The 24,555-nt window shown below is 41.4% G+C and overlaps 1 protein-coding gene across 1 annotated transcript; it reads right to left on the reverse strand.

The window, feature by feature from the left end:
* Positions 1–12,192: 12,192 nt before the first annotated feature.
* On the reverse strand, positions 12,193–19,986 carry LOC118397188 (zinc finger protein 616-like). Its single transcript, XM_035791710.2, has 4 exons — positions 17,911–19,986; positions 17,667–17,770; positions 14,197–14,299; positions 12,193–13,890 (listed from the first exon to the last, which is right to left on the reverse strand). Exons 1-4 carry the CDS (start codon positions 18,194–18,196, stop codon positions 12,947–12,949), a joined length of 1,437 nt encoding a protein of 478 aa, XP_035647603.2. The 5' UTR covers positions 18,197–19,986; the 3' UTR covers positions 12,193–12,946.
* Positions 19,987–24,555: the final 4,569 nt, after the last annotated feature.

The following is a 24,555-nucleotide window of genomic DNA, read 5'->3' on the forward strand; positions in this document are numbered from 1 at the left end:
GTAAAAATTTGGTAAAACTGATTTAAGTTTGCCTGCATTAAAGTCCCGTCCACTAGGGGCGCCACTTCTGGGTGAGCATTTTCTTCTTTGCTTATGGCCTTTATAGAGTTGGTTGAGAGCGGTCTCAGTGCCAGCTTCACTTTGTGTTTCTTGGCCCAAGCAAGTCTCTTCTTCATATTGGTGTCCTTTGGTAGTGGTTTCTTTGCAATAATTTGACCATGAAGGCCTGATTCACGCTGTCTCCTCTGAACAGTTGTTGTTGAGATGTGTCTGTTACTTGAACTGTGTGAAGCAATTATATGAGCTGCAATTTCTGAGGCTGGTAACTCTAATAAATGTATTCTCTGCAGCAGAGGTAACTCTGGGTCTTCCTTTCCTATGGCCGTCCTCATGAGAGCCAGTTTCATCATAGCGCTTTATGGTTTTTGCAACTGCACAACTGCACTGAAACTTTAAAAGTTATTGACATTTTCCGGATTGTCTGACCTTCATGTCTTAAAGTAATGATGGACTGTTTCTCTTTGCTTATTTGTGATATTCTTGCCGTAATATGGACTTGGTCTTTTACCAAATAGGGATATCTTTTGTATACCACCCCTACTGTGTCACAACACAACTTCACTTCTAGATTAGACTACTGCAATGTTCTACTTTCCGGTTACCCGGATAAAGCACTAAATACACTTCAGTTAGTGCTAAACACGGCTGCTAGAATCTTGACTAGAACCAAAAAAGTATCTCATCAGTGCCAATGCTAGCCTCTATACTGGCTTCCTGTTAAGGCAAGGGCTGATTTTTAAGGGTTTACTACTAACCTACAAAGCATTACATGGGCTTGCTCCTACCTACCTCTCTGATTTGGTCCTACCCTACATACCTACTCGTACTCTACGGTCACAAGATGCAGGTCTCCTTATTGTCCCTAGAATTTCTAAGCAAACTGGAACTCCATTTTTATGGAACGGTCTGCCTATCCATGTGAGTCTCGGTTTCAACCTTTAAGTCTTTATTGAAGACTCATCTCTTCAATAGGTCCTATGATTGAGTGTAGTCTCTCACAGGGGTGTGAAGGTGAAAGGAAAGGCACTGGAGCGATGAACCACACTTGCTGTCTCTGCCTGGCCGGTTCCCCTCTCTCCACCGGGATTCTCTGCCTCTAACCCTGTTACAGGGGCTGAGTCACTGGCTTACTGGTGCTCTTCCATGCCGTCCCGAGGAGGGGTGCGTCACTTGAGTGGGTTGAGCCACTGACGTAATCTTCCTGTCCGGGTTCGCACCCACCCTCGGGTTCGTGCCGTGGGGGAGATCTTTGTGGGTTATACTGTCTCAAGGTAGTAAATTGGTAGTTGAAGATATCCCTCTACTGGTGTGGGGGCTGTGCTTGACGTGCTGACCTGTTGCACCCTCTACAACCACTGTGATTATTATGATTTGACCCTACTGGTCATCTATGAGCATTTGAACATCTTGGCCATGTACTGTTATAATGTAAACCCGGCACAGCCAGAAGAGGACTAGGAAGAAACCTAGAGAGGAACCAGGCTCTGAGGGGTGGCCAACCCCTCAGAGCCTGGTTCCTCTCTAGGTTTCTTCCTAGATTCCTGCCTTTCTAGGGAGTTTTTCCTAGCCACCGTGCTTCTACATCTGCATTGCTTGCTGTTTGGGGTTTTAGGCTGGGTTTATGTGGAGTACTTTGTGACATCGGCTGATGTAAAAAAGGGTTTTAAAAATACATCAGTTAAGTTGGCTAATGTTGCTCAACATTTCTCTGGCGAACTAACCTCAAACTTTCCAAATGACAGTTGTTTTTCGGTTACAGCTCACGAAGTACGCTTCATCACCTTCTCACCCCCTTCTCCTTGGTCAGGCTTCTCACCTACCTCTTTGTTATCGTTCAGGGGATGGGCTGCTGTAACTGGAAAACTGCCTTTCCACTCTCCACTTCTTTCCAGAGTGTACGTAGATGCTGTAACTAACAAATTGGTTGTCTCTTCTCTCCAGTCGCATGCTGCATTCTGTTATGTGAACGATTGGCTGAGCCTTTGACGCAGAGATTCAGAGGAGAAAGCACACTTCCATGAACTATACATCATCGATATTATGGAGTTAATTTGGAAAAACGTTTGGCGTTTTGATGACTGAATTTTCGTTTTTTTTTTTGTAGCCAAACGTGATGTACCAAACGGAGCGATTTGTCCTATACAAATAATCTTTTTGGACAAACTGAACATTTGCTATCTAACTGAGAGTCTCCTCATTGAAAACATCCGAAGTTCTTCAAAGGTAAATTATTTTATTTGAATGCTTTTCTGGCTTTTGTGAAAATGTTGCCTGCTGAATGCTATTGATAAATGCTACGCTAGCTATCAATACTGTTACACTAATGCTTGTTTTGCTATGGTTGAGAAGCATATTTTGAAAATCTGAGATGACAGTGTTGTTAACAAAAGGCTAAGCTTGAGAGCTAGCAGATTTATTTAATTTAATTTGCGATTTTCATGAATAGTTAACGTTGCGTTATGGTAATGGCCTTGAGGCTGTAGTCACGATCCGGGATGGCTCGACGCGAGAAGTTAATGCCGTGTTTGATTTTTTTTATTGTGTTGGGTCTTTTTAATTTGGTTGTGAACTGGGTATGCAGAATGATGGAAATGTTTGAGATGGTGTTGAATGACCTTTGAATGACCTTTGTCCTGACTTTCTGGTGAGGCCTGATTGACCTAACTAGAAATGATAGAGACATTAGGTGAGATTTAAGTATAATATGAATGATGGACACCTGTCTCTAGTCTATTTTACGTTATTTATTATTTATTATTTATTTTACCTTATGGGATACAATTATTTCCTTATGGAATTATCAAGAGTTGTAATTCTAATTTGATTTGTTATTCTAATTGGTTTATTTTTTATTTAACAGGCAGTGTTTTTTGTTGCATGAATCACGATGCGAGTCATGTTCAAAGGGAAAATTACCAGTTCCCTGGGTCCCTGTCGTAAATATACAAATGGGTTTTGTTTAGTCTGCATATAAATGAAAAGGATATGTTGATAATGGTTGAGTTAGTCCAAATGGATTGCGGTTTTCTCCACCTTAAGTGATGTATGTGTATTGCTGTTGTACTGCTTCATGTTTTTTGTCTTTGTTTTTCGATACAAATCTTACCAGATTGGGTCTGCTGTGTTGTCGGGATTTCTCCCTAAGGGTTAGCGCTCTAACTCCCTGACCAGGTAACTCTGCGGTGAGGTTGCCAGAATAAGGGAGTATAAGCCAATTTGGAAACTGGTTTCAACAGTGTGTTATGCTCTTGGACATTTGTATTAGAGATTTTGGTATGAATAAAATTGGGAATGTAATTTGTCATACGGTGAATAGTTGGTCTGGATTTCCAAAATAAGAAATGTCTTCAACTTTTGCTCGGTCCTCTCTCGGGTTATGGCGAAGTGACCACAGATTGTGTCTTGATGCATGGAAGGGATAATTTGACCAAGAATAGTGTGAGTCTAACCTGCTGAAGAAATAGTGACAAAGGCGTTCACTACGACCTTGTCTTTCACCACTCCTACCTGTGATCTGAGTCCGAGCTAGCAACCTGTGTACGAGCAGCAGGAGTGGGGCATGAGTCCTGAGACGGTGCATGTGGAGTGAGCAGGGAAAGGGATCACGTTCAAACTCCTCTCATGCTGCTGGTGCACTGGTTGGAATATGGACCAGACAGAATAGACTATACAGAATGGTGGTGATGTCTCAGGTGAAAGATTTGTGTGCTTGGGAAAATCTTATTATTCCCCAGATAGTGAAGTCGGGACATCAGCTGTGACAGGCATGAGTTACATATGTGCCGTTGGGAAGATGAACTGTAACGCTATCTGAAGAAAATTATGATACGACAGAAAATGAGTGCCAGGGAATAAGGGGGGCTGGTCAACTGTGCCCGTGAATTGATTTAGGGTTGCCCTAAACTGTTTATTTGTGGTATCAGGTTGATTTTGGAAGTCTACACACAGGGAAATCATGGTAATTTAGGTTAATAATGCATTGAGATACCGATCTGTCATTAACATGCCACTCGCGACAGTAAAACAGGGACAAATGGGGTCCGTAATGAGAAGTTCATATCTGTAATATAAGTAGTACATACTGTTTATGTATTTTCCCTGTTTGTAAATATACATTCTAACAGTGAGTTGAGGGTCTTGAATTTGAGTGATTTACTCAACGTGAAGCACGAAGGACTGTCATTCTAAATGTGGATTGGATAAGTTATCAAGTGTTTAATGATTTGGAAAGGAGAGAAAGAGACGCTGCCCCTAAGCTGTGAGGAGAGCACAAAGTGAAGGGGGAGTGCACTGATCGGATTTATTGAGTCTTGGGAGGATTTCGTCCCAGGAAACTTGATCTTTTAGTGTTACCTGAGAGGGAGGTTATTAGAGAACCACCAAAACAGATGATAGCTTGGGCTAACTATGAGGGGGTATTTGATAGTAGGGGTTTAATTTTACCATGCCATCAGATTCCTAATGTTAAAGTGTATCAATACATATGGCTTGCTGGATGATACAGTACAATTAATTACGTACAAGGCTCATAGTCTGTCTTGCTTTGACACCTGAGGATAAGGATGAAGACTACAATTCCATTGGCATAGAACAGAACGGATGGACTGTTCTTTCCCCAGTCTTATTCGCAACAAGGGTGGTGTGAAATTATTAAATGTGTTTTCTCTTCCCTGTTCAAGACAATACAGTTGAAGTTAGAAGTGTACATACACTTAGGTTGGAGTCATTAAAACCCGTTTTTCAACCACTCCACAAATTTCTTGTTCACAAACTATAGTTTTGTCAAGTCAGTTAGGACATTTACTTTGTGCATGACACAAGTAATTTTTCCAACAATTGTTTACAGACAGATTATTTTACTGAATTCTCTGTATCACAAGGTCAAGGTATTGGATTGGCCATCACAAAGCCCTGACCTCAATCCTATAGAACATTTGTGGGCAGAACTGAAAAAGTGTGTGCAAGCAAGGAGGCCTACAAACCTGCCTCAGTTACACCAGTCTGTCAGGAGGATTGGGCCAAAATTCACCCAACTTATTGTGGGAAGCTTGTGGAAGGCTAGCCAAAATGTTTGGCAATGCTACCAAATACTAATTGAGTGTATGTAAACTTCTGACCCACTGGGAATGTGAAAGAAATACAAGATGAAATAAATAATTCTGACATTTCACATTCTTAAAATAAATTGGTGATCCTAACTGACCTAAGACAGGGAATGTTTACTCATTAAATGACAAATTGTGAAAAACTGACCTTAAATGTATTTGGCTAAGGTGTATGTAAACTTCTGACTTCAACTGTATGTTTTCTAGGTGTCATGGAACGAGTGATCATTGTTCCAGAGGGATTGTTGGAAATGGACTTTAGTAGTGACTAATGTGTTATGGGTAAGATGGAATTATTTATGTGCGAATGTATTTGTGGCCAGAGGCAAGGTATTGGAGACAGAATGTTTGCATAAGGGTGTTAATTGCAGAGTCTGGCAAGACCGACATCAGTGTATTGTGTGTAGACCCAAAAACCAAGGCATTAACATTATAGGTCTCACGTCCTGACCATAGTGAGCCCTTATTTTTTATGGTAGAGTAGGTCAGGGTGTGACTGGGGGGTTTTCTAGTTATTATATTCTGTGGGGTTCTAGTTTAGTTTTTCTATGTTGGTGTTTGGTATGATTCCCAATTAGAGGCAGCTGGCTATCGTTGTCTCTAATTGGGGATCATATTTAAGTTGCATTTTTCCACCTGTGTTTTATGAGATTGTTTTGAGTTAGTGTATGTTTACACCTCTTTCTTACGGTTTGTTTCGTTCTTTCTTTGTTTTTGTGCGTTTCTAATAAATAATATGTGGAAATATTATCTCTGTGCAGCTTGGTCTGAATTATTCCAGCAAACCTGACAATAGGGAATTGGGAGAATGGAATGGAATGTGACTGAGGATCTGTGTGGCTCATAAACTAAGGAAGGAGGTAGTATACCACTCTGTGTATAATGATATCAGGGAATAGCTTGTTGGAGAGGAAGGACAAACTGTGCACATTATAGAGACTACGAAGTTAAATTTAAAGTCACACATACCCAGATCATGGTGGAAGTAGCAGATAGTGTGATCATTTCAGACACCATTGTCAACTTTCAATGATGGGTTCGTCAAAGGTACAATGCTTACGGATGCTATAGTAACAGCATGGAACTGGACTATAGGGCTAATTAGGGGATTTTGAAGTTTGCGTCATGGGCAGTGTTAGTAGTAGCAGGGGTTACCTTAGTGGCATTGTTGGGATATCATCTTCTGAGGGCATTGATGTGAAATGTATGTACAGTGCTGAGTTTCCTCAAGATGAGGTAAAGTTGATTAGGGCCACCGCACTTGTATATCGGGTGGCAATGGAGGAGGAAGGAGATGGGGAGCAAAGTGAAAATGACATGGCTTGGGAACACCTCTTGGAACCTGTTATATTTTGTTTTTCTTTTTCTTTTCAAGTATTTTGCTATCAATCTCTTAGGAACCAGAAGGAGAAAAATAAAATGCATTGTTTATGTAATTTTTCTATTCATGTCACTAAGGGGAATGCAGAATGTTAACATTCTGTCAGAACATGTTCTTGTTAGACATCAGGTATCCTATGGAAAAGAGAAGGTCCAGAGTCTGTTACAAGTCAACAGGACAGCCGTGAGTTGGGGAGGAGTGAGGAATTTGGGCTGAGGTCAGGTCAGATGAAGTGAGAAAGAACAGGCATCACCAAGTCCAGCCTAGCAACCGAGCTGTATTGACTGTCCAGATGTGTAAGGTGACTCGGCATAGGACGAAGGTTAAATACCAGTGATTCTGTAAATACAGTGGGGCAAAAAAGTATTTAGTCAGCCACCAATTGTGCAAGTTCTCACACTTAAGATGAGAGAGGCCTGTAATTTTCATCATAGATACACTTCTATGACAGACAAAATAAGAAAAAAAATCCAGAAAATCACATTTAGGATTTTTAATGAATTTATTTGCAAATTATGGTGGAAAATAAGTATTTGGTCACCTACAAACAAGCAAGATTTGTCTCTCACAGACCTGTAACTTCTTCTTTAAGAGGCTCCTCTGTCCTCCACTCGTTACCTGTATTAATGGAACCTGTTTGAACTTGTTATCAGTATAAAAGACACCTGTCCACAACCTCAAACAGTCACACAACAAACTCCACTATGGCCAAGACCAAAGAACTGTCAAAGGACACCAGAAACAACATTGTAGACCTGCACCGGGCTGGGAAGACTGAATCAGCTTGGTTTGAAGAAATCAACTGTGGGAGCAATTATTAGGAAGTGGAAGACATACAAGACCACTGATAATCTCCCTCGATCTGGGGCTCCACGCAAGATCTCACCCCGTGGGGTCAAAATTATCACAAGAACGTTGAGCAAAAATCCCAGAACCACACCGGGGGACCTAGTGAATGACCTGCAGAGAGCTGGGACCAAAGTAACAAAGCCTACCATCAGTAACACACTATGCCACCAGGGGCTCAAATCCTGCAGTGCCAGACGTGTCCCCCTGCTTAAGCCAGTACATGTCCAGGCCCATCTGAAGTTTGCTAGAGAGCATTTGGATGATACAGAAGAAGATTGGGAGAATGTCATATGGTCAGATGAAACCAAAATATAACTTTTTGGTAAAAACTCAACTTGTCGTGTTTGGAGGACAAAGAATGCTGAGTTGCATCCAAAGAACACCATACCTACTGTGAAGCATGGGGGTGGAAACATCATGCTTTGGGGCTGTTTTTCTGCAAAGGGACCAGGACGACTGATCCGTGTAAAGGAAAGAATGAATGGGGCCATTCTGGCAAAGATTTCCAGCTGGCAGGCAGACACTGGAATAAGTTTGAGTGACAGTGAGGTCTTTGCATAGGCACTTTGTTGCGATTTTTTTTTTTTTTTTTTGTGGGACTGGGAAAAAAATGCAGCGAACAAAAACTAAAGTTATTTATCGGTTCCCATGCATTTTTAAATAATGGTTCTGTTCTGGAACAGTATAAATCACTTTCATTGCCGGTTCTGATTCTGTTCCTCTAATAATTGTGTTATTTTCGGTTCTGTTTCATCCCGTTTAAAAGTAGTACATTTTCTTCCTATATCTACTTTAGTGGTGGGTGGCAATGTCCATGCTAAAATGGGTTATGCCCATGAGTCCCCTATTTATCTCTATGGGATAGATGCAGCTACATCAGAGATTTGGATATAATGAGGAGATGCCTAACAATGGGATTCGTTGTCCACAGAGCGGAACGGCAGGCTGTCAACAACCGCCTGTTCTCAATGGAGAGTGAGATGCTATGCTAACCTCATGAATATGCATAGACCGTCTCCAATTTCAACAGGGACAACACAGATATAAAGTGTTTTTTCTTGGTTAAGCTGGCGGGTGTTAAGGAGCGTGGTTAGGCGGGTCATGTTTCGGAGGCCGTGGGGGGGTTGCAGCGATGAGACAAGATCGAAAACTGGGGAGGAAAAGTGTGTAAATATAACAATAATGCATTTATAACATACATTTTAAGGTCCTATTCTGGAAAAAAAAGAATGTGTGCAAAAGAATACATATTTCAAAATGTCATGTGAGATATAATTTTACTAGAGTGATTGGCTTGGAGTGTTTTTCCAAAAGAGCTACTATTTTTTTACATTAATAATAATAGTAGTAACATTCACTGTTTGTACGGCACCTTTCATATATTGCTTAAGCACTTTTGAAATATGAATCACACATTTTGTTACAATAGTCCTCAAATGTAAATGACAAATAGCCTACAGACAAAATGTGTTGCAAAGCTCTCACTATTAAAGATTTAGTTTAAGTATAACTGTGACTTGTGTGATAAGTTTGTCTCTCCTCATTTGATAGTAAAGAAATTAGCCACCACAACCTCTACCCACACAGAGCAGCTGAAGGGTTTCTCTCCTGTGTGAACCCGCTGGTGAGACTGAAGATACTTAGAACAAATTAAACTTTTTCTGCAGAAAAACAAAATGTTTTACTTGCAATTGCTTACATTTTATAACCTGGAAGAGGTGAGACCAGCACACTGTCGAAAAAAGGAATACATCCAAAACTGAGCCTTGATGGAAAATCAAGATGTTTATTAGAACATGGTGCCCAAAAAAAATCAGTGCAAGAAAGGTTTAGAAAAAAAAAAAAAACAGGTCGTCCTCAGTGTAAGTCGTTGGCACACAAAGTTCCTCATCCGTGTCCTAGTCAATGATACCAGTACTGCAATTTAACTAGAGTGCCTAAAACCGTAGTAAACATTTCCCAGACGAGATATTATGCATTGTCACATTATTAGTCATCTACCTTCATAACAGCACAAGACTGTTTTACAGAATCTTAATTTTCTTTGTTTGGATGCTCCCAAACCTGCAAAAGTTGTTCCAACACTTTGCCCACAGGACTTCCATTATATCAGCAACATGTACAGTTGAAGTCAGAAGTTTACACCTTAGCCAAATACATTTCAACTCAGTTTTTCACAATTCCTGACATTTAATCTTAGTAAAAAGTCCCTGTCTTAGGTCAGCTAGGATCACCACTTTATTGTAAGAATGTAAAATGTCAGAATAACAGTAGAGAATGATTTATTGCAGCTTGTATTTCTTTCATCACATTCCCAGTCGGTCAAAAGTTTACATACACTCAATTACTATTTGGTAGCATTGTTTAACCTGGGTCAAACGTTTTGGGTAGCCTTCCACAAGCTTCCCACAATAAGTTGGGTGAATTTTGGCCCATTCCTCGCTTTAACTTCCTGACTGATGTCTTGAGATGTTGCTTCAATATATCCACATAATTGTCCTACCTCATGATGCAATCTATTTTGTGAAGTGCACCAGTCTCTCCTGCAGAAAAGCACCCACAAAACATGATGCTGCCACCCCCGTGGTTCATGGTTGGGATGGTGTTCTTCAACTTGCAAGCCTTCAACTTGGTCCTTCTGTAGCTCAGTTGGTAGAGCATGGCGCTTGTAACGCCAGGGTAGTGGGTTCGTTCCCCGGGACCACCCATACGTAGAATGTATGCACACATGACTGTAAGTCGCTTTGGATAAAAGCGTCTGCTAAATGGCATATATTATTATATTATTATTATATTAAGCCTCCCCCTTTATCCTCCAAACATAACATAACAATGGTCATTATGGCAAAACAGTTCCATTTTTGTTCCATCAGGCCAGAGGACATTTCCCCAAAAAGTACGATCTTTGTCCCCATGTGCAGTTGCAAACCGTAGTCTGGCTTTTTTACGGCGGTTTTGGAGAAGTGGTTTCTTCTTTGCTGAGCGGCCTTTCAGGTTATGTCGATATAAGACTCGTTTTTACTGTGGATATAGATACTTTTGTACCTGTTTCCTCCAGCATCGTCACAAGGCCCTTTGCTGTTGTTCTGGGATTGATTTGCACTTTTCGCACCAAAGCACGTTCATCTCTAGAAGACAGAACGCGTCTCCTTCCTGAGTGGTATGATGGCTGCGTGGTCCCATGGTGTTTATACTTGCGTACTATTGTTTGTACAGATGAACGTGGTACCTTCAGGCGTTTGGAAATTGCTCCCAAGGATGAACCAGACTTGTGGAGGTCCATATTTATTTTTACTGAGGTCTAGGCTGATTTCTTTTGATTTTACCACTGAAATACATCCACTGGTAGACTTTCAATTGACTCAAATTATGTCAATTAGCTTATCAGCCATGATGTCATTTTCTGGAATTTTCCAAGCTGTTTAAAGGCACAGTCAACTTAGTCTATGTAAACTTCTGACCCACTGGAATTATAAGTGAAATAATCTGTCTGTAAACAATTGTTAGAAACATTATTTGTGTCATGCACAAAGTAGATGTCCTAACAGACTTGCCAAAACTATAGTTTGTTAACAAGAATCTTGTGGAGTGGTTAAAAAACAAGTTTTAATGACTGCAACCTAAGTGTATGTAAACGTCTAACTTCAACTGTAGCTGCATCTATCCAAATAAGAAACTTATGTCCACTGTAAACGCTATGTGTATTATAAGAAATCAAAAGATGTTTTTGTAATTTGCATAATGCTGGAACTGTTTCAAAATGATAGCCAACTTCATGGAAAAATCTAAACTAAAGGGAATTACTATTTCATATACGATAAATAATACTATAAATTAGAGCACATTGAGAAATGGTTGGAGCTCAAGTCAATTCATGTAAGGAACATTCTAGTCTACTGGTAAGAAAAGAAAACATAATAAAAAAATATTGTATAATTACTGTTAATTTACTGGTGTGATTGTTCAAGGATGCCATTTTGAAAAGTAATGTTTAAGCAAAGTCTTACAGTATTTTTGTTGTATTGCACAAACAAATTGCACTACACAGGGAAAAATTGATGGTGTGTTCATAAAACCATGGTCCAGTCTACTCACTTGAATTCCTAGTATACAAAACAGTTTGAACAAAAAGCTCGGTCAATGGAAGTGTTGCTTGACTTTTACTGTGGTCAAACAGCTAAAGTGGGGTGCCTGAACAGTAAAAATAAAGCCCTGTACAGAAAAAAATGATTGCGTGTGCATATTTGGTTAGTAGAGAACCTACTGACTATTTTCCACATCACTTAAGCTGAGACAGGTAATAAAGTTTATTCTCTACAGTCTAATATGTATTCCATATATGTATTCCATATTCAGTAAATTGAAATGGCGGCTATGGAGGGGGAAGAGTTAAAAGCCAGCAACACTTCATATGACCTAGCTTTTTGTTCAAACTCATCTGCTTTGTATTCTCGGGACTATAGTGAGTAGACTGGACCCTGGTTTTATGGACACACAATCAATAGTTTTTCCTGTGCAGTGCAATATTTGTATACAGAAAAGTGTTATTTGACCTTGGAACATGTTTTAAAACCCAACTAATGCAAATCTCACTTAAATCTGAACAAAAATTTATCATTATTATTGTTTAGGCAATCATTTTTCATATGCCATGACTAAATACAGGTTATTTACATTTTTCTACTATTACGTGGGGGACTTTTTATTTCATGACCCGGAAGTGCTTACTTAGTGTTGCTGACGAGAGGCTGGTTCTGCATCCTACTGGATGAGTCAAAAAAAGTCAGCAATATAATGGCCTTTTTCTTACAATTGTTTATTTCACAAAAACACATTTTCAGAGGAAATGTTTACAAAAATAATGTGTGCAAGAATTCATATTTCAAAATGTCATACATGGGCCTTTGCGAGACATCATTTTACTAGACTGGTTGGCTTGGAGTGTTTTTCCTAAAGAGAGGTAGTATGTTTTATATTACTACTACTACTACTAATAATAAAAATAATAATAGTAACAATCACTGTTTGTATTGTTCATATATTTCTTGCAGCACTTTTGAAATAATAAAAATGGTACACATTAGATACACATACAAAATATTTTGTTTTATTCCATTCCTTTTGTTATGACTACTCCTAAACTGTAAATAACAAATAGCCCAATACAGACAAAATGTGTTCAGTCAAAATGCGAAAGTAGAATTATTCACAAATAACTGTGTTCGTGGTATACTCAGTGACAATACAATCTCCAGCACTAGAGCACCAGAATAGTTTCTCTCTAGGTGAATTCTAAGAATGTGCTTCGCAGCAAACCTCTCCCCACACTGTATGTAGTATCCGGTGCGACGAATGAGATTACTTGAGTCCACAAACCACTTTTCACACAGTGGGCTGAGGATGAGTGATAAACAACTTCAATGATAAGAGTTACAAAAACAGTCATTCAAAAGTGTATGGAATACTTTTTGGATGATCAACTCCTTCAGTCGAGCCCCCAATTCATTTTTTTGTTCAAGCTGGGCTGGAGCACGTTTGGGTATGCTTTCACTCACTGAAAAGTGGTTGGTAAAATACTTTCTTCTCCATCGTGGACACTGATGTGTCTCTTGAGGTGATTGGCCGATATGAAAGTCTTTTCACACTGTGGGCATCGGAACTGCTTGCATCCTTTATGTATGCTTAGGTGCACTTTGAGTGAGCCTGACTGGGCGAAGCGCTTGCCGCAGTGGCTGCAGCCGTAGCGTCTCTCCCCCGTGTGTACGCTCTGGTGTCGCTTGAGGTTGCTGGAGTCGGAGAAGCGTTTCCCGCACTGCATGCAGCTGAACGGCTTCTCCCCGGTGTGAACCCTAAGGTGTGTCTTGAGGTTCTTCAGACACGCCAAAGTCTTACCACAGAAACTACAAATGAACCGGTTACCTGCTGTGCCGTCTTGGTTGTAATTCACAGCGTCGTTATTATGACTGTCATGGGAGACCCAACCATCCGTCATTACCAAGGCATTGGATCCGGTCTCCATGCCTTTTCGCACAGTCATGTGAGGCTCATCTGAGGGCAACGGCACCCTCTGTCTATTGTCTCTGTAAGCTACAGGTTGTTTGTGCTCAGTTATGGAGCGACTTACCTTGTTCATCGAAAAGGGAAAACTATTCTCTGAATCAGAATTAAGAGGTACAACATCCACATGAGAGTAAGAGCACTCAGGAAGATCAGCCCCAGGACCCTGGGTGCTAAGGGTCCCAAGTTGTCTGGGGGGCTCAAACATCATACAATCAAAGCCTGCATGGTCAAGTATTCCATCACCATCTTCCAATGCTGGGGTTTGAGATCTTTTGTTCACACTAATATTTTCATTTGATTCTGGCAAGAGGCTGTTGTCTGTTTCACCACTCACCCATATACAAGAGCTGGCGTTCTCCTGTTTGCCGATTGATTGAGCAGCCTCTGTGTCGATGTTAGAATGTCTTTCTCCTCCAACACAGGGATTTAAAGCTCCTACAACATCAAAAACACAGTGTGTGAATCACTGAACTGGATGCTCATGAAGGTAATCAAATACTACACATCAGTCAGGATATGAGCAATTTCTGAGAAATGTATTAGTATTAATCTAGTCTAGTCTATATGAAAGCCCCAAATATTGCCATGAAATCTATTGTACTTATAATTAAATCAATTTATGAATTGTACGCAGTACAGTCTAACATTGCAATCATTTTACATGACAGTATTCATGTATCATGTTTTTTCCCAAAAGGCATAATGAAGACACTTTTTTAAGCCCTTCTCCCATTTAATTACCGGTACTCAATCTCTCTCGTTGGTTATGATTGTCCCAGGCTTCTTCCCGCCTCTCCTCTTTGATGTTAGGTGATTTGGACTTTCTCTCATCCAACGCTGCAGGCTGTTAGACACAAGGTTGGGTAAAATCAATTGGAAAGGTAAGCATTTGTCCACACTTGTTTCAGAAAGGGCAGCCTAATACTTCAGTGGTTATCAAAACAACCTGGGTCTGAATGTAAATATGACATATAGCCCACCCATGCTAGTGGTAATTTTGTAATCAAGTGATCCTGTTTTACCTGTTTACTGATCTGTTAGTGTTCTTGTGTTATATATTTTTTTCAGTTGTCTTTATGACTGTACAGAGCATTATTCCCAGTTTTAACTGTGTGGTTCCAGCCCTGAATGCTGATTGGCTGACAGCCATGGTATATCTGACCGAATACCATGGGTATAACAAAACATTTAGTTTTACTGCGCTAATTACGTTGGTAACCAGTTTATAATAGCAATAAGGCACCTCGGGGGGGTGTGGTATATGACCAATATACCACGGCTAAAGGCTGTTCTTATGTGCGACGCATCGTGGAGTGCCTGGACACAGCCCTTAGCCGTGGTATATTGGCCATATACCACAAACCCCCGAGGTGCCTTATTGCTATTATAAACTGGTTACCAACGTAATTAGCGCAGTAAAACGAAATGTTTTGTTATACCCATAGGAATTCGGTCTGATATACCATGGCTGTCAGCCAATCAGCATTCGGGGCTGGAACCACACAGTTAAAACTGGGAATAATGCTCTGTACAGTCACAGTCATAAAGACAACTGAAAAAAATATATAACACAAGAACACTAACAGATCAGTAAACATTACATTCAGACCCAGGTTGTTTTGATAACCACTGAAGTATTAGGCTGCCCTTTCTGAAACAAGTGTGGACAAATGCTTACCTTTCCATAGGCGGAAATCCCAGGGGGGACAAGACCCCCCCATCCTGGGAAAAATATGATTTGTCCCCCCCAATATATCACTGTAAACATGATGTCATTAGGCAGATCAGGCAACAGAGGGCACACAGACAGCAGAGCTGGGGACAGATGGGCAGGGACAGACTGGCAAAGACAGGGAGTCTCAGGTAAGTTTGTTGAGTCTTTGTTTGGCAACATTATGAAAGGTTCTCCATTTTTTTTATTTTTAACTTGTAAAATACAGACATAATTGGAAAATGCCATGGATACCCCCACTCTCAACTTAAACTGGTGACTGAACTAAGATTTGTTTAAGGCAATGGTATTGCTGTTGTGATTAATTGTGTAGTTTTGGGTAGCGGTTGTTAGGAGTACGGCAAACACCTTATTTCATTTCTAGGAGATAGACTGTGAGGCAGTGAGGGTGGTGAAAGGGAAAGGGCCAAGGAGAGAGACTTCAGAGGACAGTGTCACAGCCATGGCAGGACCAGGTGTAAACCTTGTTGCCAGCAGCACCAGTATAGGGGACAGTGGCACAGCCACGGCAGGACCAGGTGTCAACCTTGTTGCCATCTGCACCAGTATAGGGGACAGTGGCACAGCATTGTCCAGTTACCTCAGTGATGGCACAAAACCATATCAGCCACACCCACAATTTATAGAACCGCAAACTCTTGCCAACAGAGTGTTGACGTTTCAAGAGAGATGGTTTTGCGATTTCCCCTGGCTACATTATAATCAATCAATAAAATGAGTTTTGTGTTTTCAGTGGAGCCAAGGGTTTTCAAGCCAGCCATCTTTTGGCCAAAGAGCGGATGCTGCCTTCATTAGTGCAGGATTTAGGAACTGGAGAAAAGCCTTTGTAAAATGTACAGCCCATTAAAACTGTCAAACCCACCACCACTGTGTAACTGTAACAGCACACCAGCTAAATCCAATCAATGTCCAGTTATCCAGCATGTGGAAATAACGAAAGCTACCTTGCACTCTATGAGAAAGCAACAACATTGATCGAATCCATTGAGACACACTCAAGACGATTTGCTGGCAGAGCAGTGGATCACAATAGGGCAGAATTGTTTTAAGTGTTGGATGGTGTGGAGGTTCAGTTTGGCCACCATTTTGACCAGGACAGTCTAAACATTCTGCAAAAGTTGGAAAGCGTGCTTCTCACGGGGGAGTTGGATGAGTCTCTAGATCAGTACCCTGAGCTGAACATAGATTATTTTTCAGTGCAGTTGCCTCTCTTTCGCAAAAAATACCCCTGTAGCAGCAGTTGAGAGGCAGCAGAGGTCCTCAGGAGGCTTCCAGTGCAGGTGCGGGGGTTGGTTGACCAAGTTGAGGTGCTGATCAGAATTTTGTCTGTAATGTACATAAAGACAGGCTGGACAGTCTTGAGGGAAAATATCTGCCATCAATTTGTTGGATCCATTGAAACCCTCAAACATATGTTCGGTTGTTTTGTTCAGTAGTGTGTATAGCAGTGGTTCACAACCTTTTTTGAGTACTGGAACCCCTGCATATTTTGAGGAAAGGCAGGCAAGGTTTTGAGTGGTCCTCCTCAGGGACCTCCACCCCCTCTATATTATATGTAAAGTTAGTGGAATCCTTGTGCTGCTGAATACGTTCATTACACTTTTTTATTTCATGGACCCCTTGACATAACACCAGGGACCCCTAGGGGTCCACCTACCCTGTTTGAGAACCCCTGGTGTATAGTATGATATTTGTTATTTTGTTTAGTAGTTTTTAGTACATGATAGTACACTTACTAATTATTTATTTTATTTTATTTAAAATTGCATACTTTGTGTGACATACTTGTCAATAGCTGTTGTTTGAAGAGTTGAGACACTGACTGAACAATAACTAAGTATTTCTGAAGGATATTTTGGTTGATTTGTTTGGGTTTTTCATTGAAGTAGTTATTTTGCTTTTAGAACTGAACTTATTCTGAGTGCTTTGTTATTGTAAAGATGTTGTAATAGACTCAAACCAGTGGCACATATTTAATGACTATATAAATGAATATATAAATGAATCAGAAAAAGTTAAATAAAAAGGTCCGTTCAGTGCGGAGACCAACTTTGTGATGGTTCTCAATGGAGATTATTTGAGACGAGATCGCATAGTGTTCATTGTATTTATGAAACCTGCACCCATACAGTGTACAGTACCATTACCACCTACTGGCCTTGCTTGGTATTGCTGGTTGTAAATACAAATACCTGCATACATACTGGACTGATAAAGAACACTGCTATAACTATTATTATTATTAGTATTATAATGATTTAAACATTTTAACAAGTTGGGACAACCCTTCAGTTAACTACTGTACCTATCAATTATCCAGTAGTAGTAGTAATTATGGTTCCTCAATATACATTTAACATATTACAACGTAGGATATGTGTTACAGCACTACTTTTGGTGTCCCCCTCAGGAATTGCTCTTGAGAGAATGTCATGTAATTGTCCCCTCCAAAGTTGATATCAGATTTTCGCCCCTGTACCTTTCTCTGTGTGGTAGTCTGTCCAGTATCACCTGAGGACTTTCCGTCCCTAAACAGGCTGGTGACCAACTGGGAATCAACTCCTCTCCGACAATGTACCTCGCCTAAAATTAGCATACAAGGGAAATTGTTTACATTCACACACAACACACTTTATCAATGGTGTCTTGATAAGTTGGTTTCTAAAATGATGTAACCAATAAATGTAATTAGTATGCGTTCTATTGGAACCGCCGAATCTTACCGACTGATGTCCTTCTCGATTCCATGCCAAAGTGAGTTCGAGAACGACTGTGCGCGAGGATTGAGCTTCCCATTCCCGCTCTCGGAGTACTCGCACGAGACACTTTCAGCTCCATCATCCGTAGTTTTCTCCTCAACGCTTCATTCTCCTTCTGCCCTTGAGATATCTCCAAATGCAGGACCGCATAGCCATTGTCAACAAGCTCGCAGATTTCAGCCACGGCCGCGTTAGCTAAAACCTCCATGATGGAGGCTAGCTGAGTGTGAAAAGCAACGTCATTTGCCATTATTTGACCGAAAATGGCCTTCGAATAAGTAATTGTTAATGGATGTGTAGTGTAGAAGCAAAAGGCTGTTGAAAAGTACAGATAGATGCAGACACCTCGAAATCAAATTTGGTGTAGTGCACTAAAAAGTAAACAGAGGACCACCAGCGTCGGTCGCCTTTTCTTCTTCTTTGATGAGGTTTAATGGCAGCTGGCATCCAATAAATGTTGCTTTACCGCCACCTAGTAGACTGGAGTACAACTCCCTAATACTTTGCTTGAAAAAATAAAAAAATACCTTATCTGCACCACTCACAAAAAAAATCAAATAATAAAAAAGTAACACCACCAAACTCCACTATTTAAATATATTTAGTCCTACCTCACACCCTGTAACTCCTCTGATGTCAAGTCTCGTATACCCAAATACCTCTCTGCAGCTGCCAACACAACCTCAATTTTCTGCGACTTACATTCCATCCCTGCAGTACAGTTGATAACCATTTCAATAAATGCTAAAAATCAAATCTTACTGAAACATATATCAATTGTTGGCCTATTCCTCTGTACTGGTACAGATCTACTACACACACCACTCCTTAACGTACGTCCTCTCAGGATTCCTCCCCCTTGACCCATCTTCCTCTACTTTCTTCACTGCCTCAGCATATGACAACTTCTGCACTACTCTAACCCTGGAAACCTCAACCTGCTTCTCTCGCACGGGACATTTCTGATCCCCAGCCCCATGGGCACCCCTACAATTACCACCTACCACTACTTTCCCCAATTTCTTTATCTTCTTCTTCTTTTAGCTTTATTGGCAGACTACAATCGATACGGTGTATTGCTGCCACCTACTGTACGGGTAGTGAAACAAATATATACAAATCCATAGCAACCATAAGCTTCTCTTTTCAGTACCAGGGTCTTCTTCTTGGTGGGAGAGGCTATACCAAATATGTTTTAGAACTAACCCAAGATAGACCAGAGCCTGTCATTTTCAATGGGAGCAAATCAATTAAATCATAGTGGGCAGAACAAGAACAAGCAAGGAGGTGGGCAGGTCCAAGCACAAGCTAGTGAGATCCTATTGGCGCGTTCTAGCATTTCATTGTATATTTCTGTTATGGAACGCCTACGACCAATCAATCAAATGTCTTTATAAAGCCCTTTTTACATCAGCCAATGTTACAAAGTGATATACAGAAACCCAGCCTAAAACCCCCAAACAGCAAGCAATGTGATGTGCTAGTGTGCAATAACTAAATTCGCCTTTGCACTCCTTAACAACATCATTTTTGTTTTACTTTGGCAAAGGGTAAAGTCTACAAAACGCAGCCCACTCTGTTATAGATTCTAGTTAAGGAAACAGAAAATGTTAGGGAGATCAAATGTTTAATTGATGAGAAAATTAGCTGAATGGCCAAAATCCTTCTTGGCCATGATCTCCCCCTGCCGGCCACTGGGTTTCCTCCCACCACCATATTTGGTAGTGAGTGGAAATGCCAACTGGATGCTTCACATTTATCTGGTGAAACATCTGTATGGAGCGAGGTTCCTGCCAAAAGGTTTACGTTAGGCTCGTAAGAAAATCCATCCGTAAATTGGTAGGGTCGTAAGAAAAGCCATGCGTGAAACATTAAACGTAAATGTGAAATTATGTCTGTGAACATACAAACATCATGTTAAGATTACGGACTAATATTTTAGGCTTGAACAAATAGTGTGATGCAATTCTGATGTACAATAATACCTGTCAGAGTTTTGGCAGTTTCATCTCAGCGACATAAAAACGTACACCAACGGCCTGTGAGGAGTGCTAGGAGAACAAGCATAACACAGTTAAAAAAAAACGGAAGTCAAGGAAACCAGAAAGAGTTATCCTGCACGTTTTCAAGTTAAAAGTCTCTATTACTCAGTTGAGTTTACTTCACATTTAGGTAGCTAACGTAATGGATTGATTTGCCAGCGTGAGTCTCTTTAGCACTAGCTGTATTGTGCCTACAAAAGTGAGGTTTCAGTCCGCTAGGTCTATCACCACAGCATGGGCATCCCCATGCATGCACCTTATCAAAATATGACTAATCCAATATTGCACCATCCCATTCACTGGGCTCTGTCTGCAATCATAACAACTTTGAGGACAATACAGTGCCACTGACACGGCCGCTACCAAAACCTGCAGACTCTTCTTCACTGCAGCCAAAGTGAGTAAAACATTTAAACGTGTTAACCCTCGCAAGGCTGCAGGCCCAGACGGCACCCCCGGCCGCGTCCTCAGAGCATGCGCAGACCAGCTGGCTGGTGTGTTTACGGACATATTCAATCAATCCTTATCCCAGTCTGCTGTTCCCACATGCTTCAAGAGGGCCACCATTGTTCCTGTCCCCAAGAAAGCTAAGGTAACTGAGCTAAACGACTTCCGGCCTGTAGCACTCACTTCCGTCATCATGAAGTACTTTGAGAGACTAGTCAAGGACCATATCACCTCCACCCTACCTGACACCCTAGAACCACTCCAATTTGCATATAGGCTATTTCCTCCATCGCGACCCAGTTGAAGAGCTTGTGATCTTCATGCAGAACCAAAGCATCATGCGCCTTCAGAAAAGCACCCCTCAGCCTCAGAAGATGCCCTTCTATAGGCATGCAGCCATCGAGTCAAGAGATTGGGGTAGATATTTGGTTAGCTGTAACTCTAAGTAATTTGGCGTCAAGATTATCTGTACCAGGTGACTTGTCATCCGAAAGAGACAACCGCATCCTTTCTACCTTCCCTTTCTACTTGATCCAATTTGTAAGTCGCTCTGGATAAGAGCGTCTGCTAAATGACTTAAATGTAAATGTAATGAAATTCAAACATGCAATGCCTCTCCTTCAAGATACAATATTTTATAAGGGTATATGACATGGAGCCATCAGTTGGAATCATAGCATCCCTCAACTTGTCCACTTTGTCTGTAAAATATTCATGAAAGTAGTTTGTGATGTCATGTGGTTTTGTAATAAATATACCCTCTGATTCAACAAAAGAGGCAGATATGTTCAAATTCCTACCCATAATAGTGTTCAACGTTCTCCACAGTTTTCCCCATCACCTTTTACTTCATACATTTTGTGTTGATAGAATCCCTTCTTCTTTCCTGTATTTAGCTTAGTCACAAGATCATTATTTCTCAGCTCATCAATCCTTGACGCACCGTTTGACCTCATAGTGCATTTTCTTAAAGCGGCATGTTAATCAGCTATACTCATAAATAATTTCATAAACAAACTTTGTGACATTTCAGGATCATCCTTACTACACACTTCCAACCATTGCACATTCTTAATCTCATCCACAAATTAGTCCTAATCAAATCAAATCAAATCAAATCAAATCAAATTTTATTTGTCACATACACATGGTTAGCAGATGTTAAATGCGAGTGTAGCGAAATGCTTGTGCTTCTAGTTCCGACAATGCAGTGATAACCAACAAGTAATCTAACTAACAATTCCAAAACTACTGTCTTATACACAGTGTAAGGGGATAAGGAACATGTACATAAGGATATATGAATGAGTGATGGTACAGAGCAGCATACAGTAGATGGTATCGAGTACAGTATATACATATGAGATGAGTGTGTAGACAAAGTAAACAAAGTGGCATAGTTAAAGTGGCTAGTGATACATGTGTTACATAAGGATGCAGTCGATGATGTAGAGTACAGTATATACATATGCGATGAATAATGTAGGGTAAGTAACATTATATAAGGTAGCATTGTTTAAAGTGGCTAGTGATATATTTACATAATTCCCATCAATTCCCATTATTAAAATGGCTGGAGTTGGGTCAGTGTCAATGACAGTGTGTTGGCAGCAGCCACTCACTGTTAGTGGTGGCTGTTTAACAGTCTGATGGCCTTGAGATAGAAGCTGTTTTTCAGTCTCTCGGTCCCAGCTTTGATGCACCTGTACTGACCTCGCCTTCTGGATGATAGCGGGGTGAACAGGCAGTGGTTCGGGTGGTTGATGTCCTTGATGATCTTTATGGCCTTCCTGTAACAACGGGTGGTGTAGGTGTCCTGGAGGGCAGGTAGTTTGCCCCCGGTGATGCGTTGTGCAGTCCTCACTACCCTCTGGAGAGCCTTACGGTTGAGGGCGGAGCAGTTGCCGTACCAGGCGGTGATACAGCCCGCCAGGATGCTCTCGATTGTGCATCTGTAGAAGTTTGTGAGTGCTTTTGGTGACAAGCCAAATTTCTTCAGCCTCCTGAGGTTGAATAGGCGCTGCTGCGCCTTCTTCACGACGCTGTCAGTGTGAGTGGACCAATTCAGTTTGTCTGTGATGTGTATGCCGAGGAACTTAAAACTAGCTACCCTCTCCACTACTGTTCCATCGATGTGGATAGGGGGTGTTCCCTCTGCTGTTTCCTGAAGTCCACAATCATCTCCTTAGTTTTGTTGACGTTGAGTGTGAGGTTATTTTCCTGACACCACACTCCGAGGGCCCTTACCTCCTCCCTGTAGGCCGTCTCGTCGTTGTTGGTAATCAAGCCTACCACTGTTGTGTCGTCCGCAAACTTGATGATTGAGTTGGAGGCGTGCGTGGCCACGCAGTCGTGGGTGAACAGGGAGTACAGGAGAGGGCTCAGAACGCACCCTTGTGGGGCCCCCCGTGTTGAGGATCAGCGGGGAGGAGATGTTGTTGCCTACCCTCACCACCTGGGGGCGGCCCGTCAGGAAGTCCAGTACCCAGTTGCACAGGGCGGGGTCGAGACCCAGGGTCTCGAGCTTGATGACGAGCTTGGAGGGTACTATGGTGTTGAATGCCGAGCTGTAGTCGATGAACAGCATTCTCACATAGGTATTCCTCTTGTCCAGGTGGGTTAGGGCAGTGTGCAGTGTGGTTGAGATTGCATCGTCTGTGGACCTATTTGGGCGGTAAGCAAATTGGAGTGGGTCTAGGGTGTCAGGTAGGATGGAGGTGATATGGTCCTTGACTAGTCTCTCAAAGCACTTCATGATGACGGAAGTGAGTGCTACGGGGCGGTAGTCGTTTAGCTCAGTTACCTTAGCTTTCTTGGGATTGAACCCTCTGTATTTTAGTTTTCCTAGTGAGTGCAACCAAGTTATGAACACTGCAACCTAGTGCCACTGATACAGCTTTAGAACAATGTTCAACCATGTTAGTAAAAATGTGATCGATACAAGTAGATGATGTGATACCGGACTTATTATTGAACATTCTGTTTGGTAATGTCATAACTTGGGTCAGGTTACATACATTGGCAACAGAAATAGGTTTCTTTCTCATTGGACAGTTGGTATTCAAAAACATCTATATTCATATCTCCCAAAAAATATATTTCCATATTTCATCAGATACCTTATCCAACATTTCACAAATTACATTACAAGATATTTCACATCAGCACTAGGTAGCCTATAGCAGCAACCAATTAGTATAGGTTTCAAATGTGGTAAATGCACTGTAACGTCTGCTTCCAACTCACACTTTTCATACACATACACAGCTCACTTTCCAGCTCACACTCTCAAACACAAAGATCCCCTGAACGTAGCTCACTTTCCAGATCCCAATCACTTGAATTCTGATCACCTGTTCACACACCTGTATGTCATTTACATTTACATTTACATTTAAGTCATTTAGCAGACGCTCTTATCCAGAGCGACTTACAAATTGGTGCATTCACCTTATGACATCCAGTGGAACAGCCACTTTACAGTAGTGCATCTAAATCTTTTAAGGGGGGGGTGAGAAGGATTACTTATCCTATCCTAGGTATTCCTTAAAGAGGTGGGGTTTCAGGTGTCTCCGGAAGGTGGTGATTGACTCCGCTGTCCTGGCGTCGTGGGGAGTTTGTTCCACCATTGGGGGCCAGAGCAGCGAACAGTTTTGACTGGGCTGAGCGGGAACTGTACTTCCTCAGTGGTAGGGAGGCGAGCAGGCCAGAGGTGGATGAACGCAGTGCCCTTGTTTGGGTGTAGGGCCTGATCAGAGCCTGGAGGTACTGAGGTGCCGTTCCCCTCACAGCTCCGTAGGCATGCACCATGGTCTTGTAGCGGATGCGAGCTTCAACTGGAAGCCAGTGGAGAGAGCGGAGGAGCGGGGTGACGTGAGAGAACTCATTATCACACACTATTTAGTTCAGTTCTTTGCACCCCATCATTGTGAGGCATTGTTTGTTTTTGACACACTTCTATTTGGAGTGCTGGTTTAACTGTAATGTACTTCTCCTATGTATGATAGTTTTTGCCTGCCTCACTAACGATGCCTTTCACCTAAATCCTATCGGATTTCCTGTTATCAACCTATTGCCTGATCTCCTGGATGACGTTACTAGCCTTTTCCCTGCCTGTACT

Source organism: Oncorhynchus keta, chromosome 2 (genome assembly GCF_023373465.1).
Source record: "Oncorhynchus keta strain PuntledgeMale-10-30-2019 chromosome 2, Oket_V2, whole genome shotgun sequence".
NCBI classification, from domain to species: Eukaryota; Metazoa; Chordata; class Actinopteri; order Salmoniformes; family Salmonidae; genus Oncorhynchus; species Oncorhynchus keta.

Excerpts from the sequence above, each read along its gene's own strand:
- LOC118397188 (XM_035791710.2), bottom strand. The coding sequence starts at position 18,196 with ATGGCAAATGACGTTGCTTTTCACACTCAGCTAGCCTCCATCATGGAG. Across the intron at positions 17,771-17,910 it reads ATCGAGAAGGACATCAGTCG|GCGAGGTACATTGTCGGAGA; the intron begins GTAAGATTCGGC and ends TGCTAATTTTAG. Across the intron at positions 14,300-17,666 it reads AGACTACCACACAGAGAAAG|CCTGCAGCGTTGGATGAGAG; the intron begins GTACAGGGGCGA and ends TGTGTCTAACAG.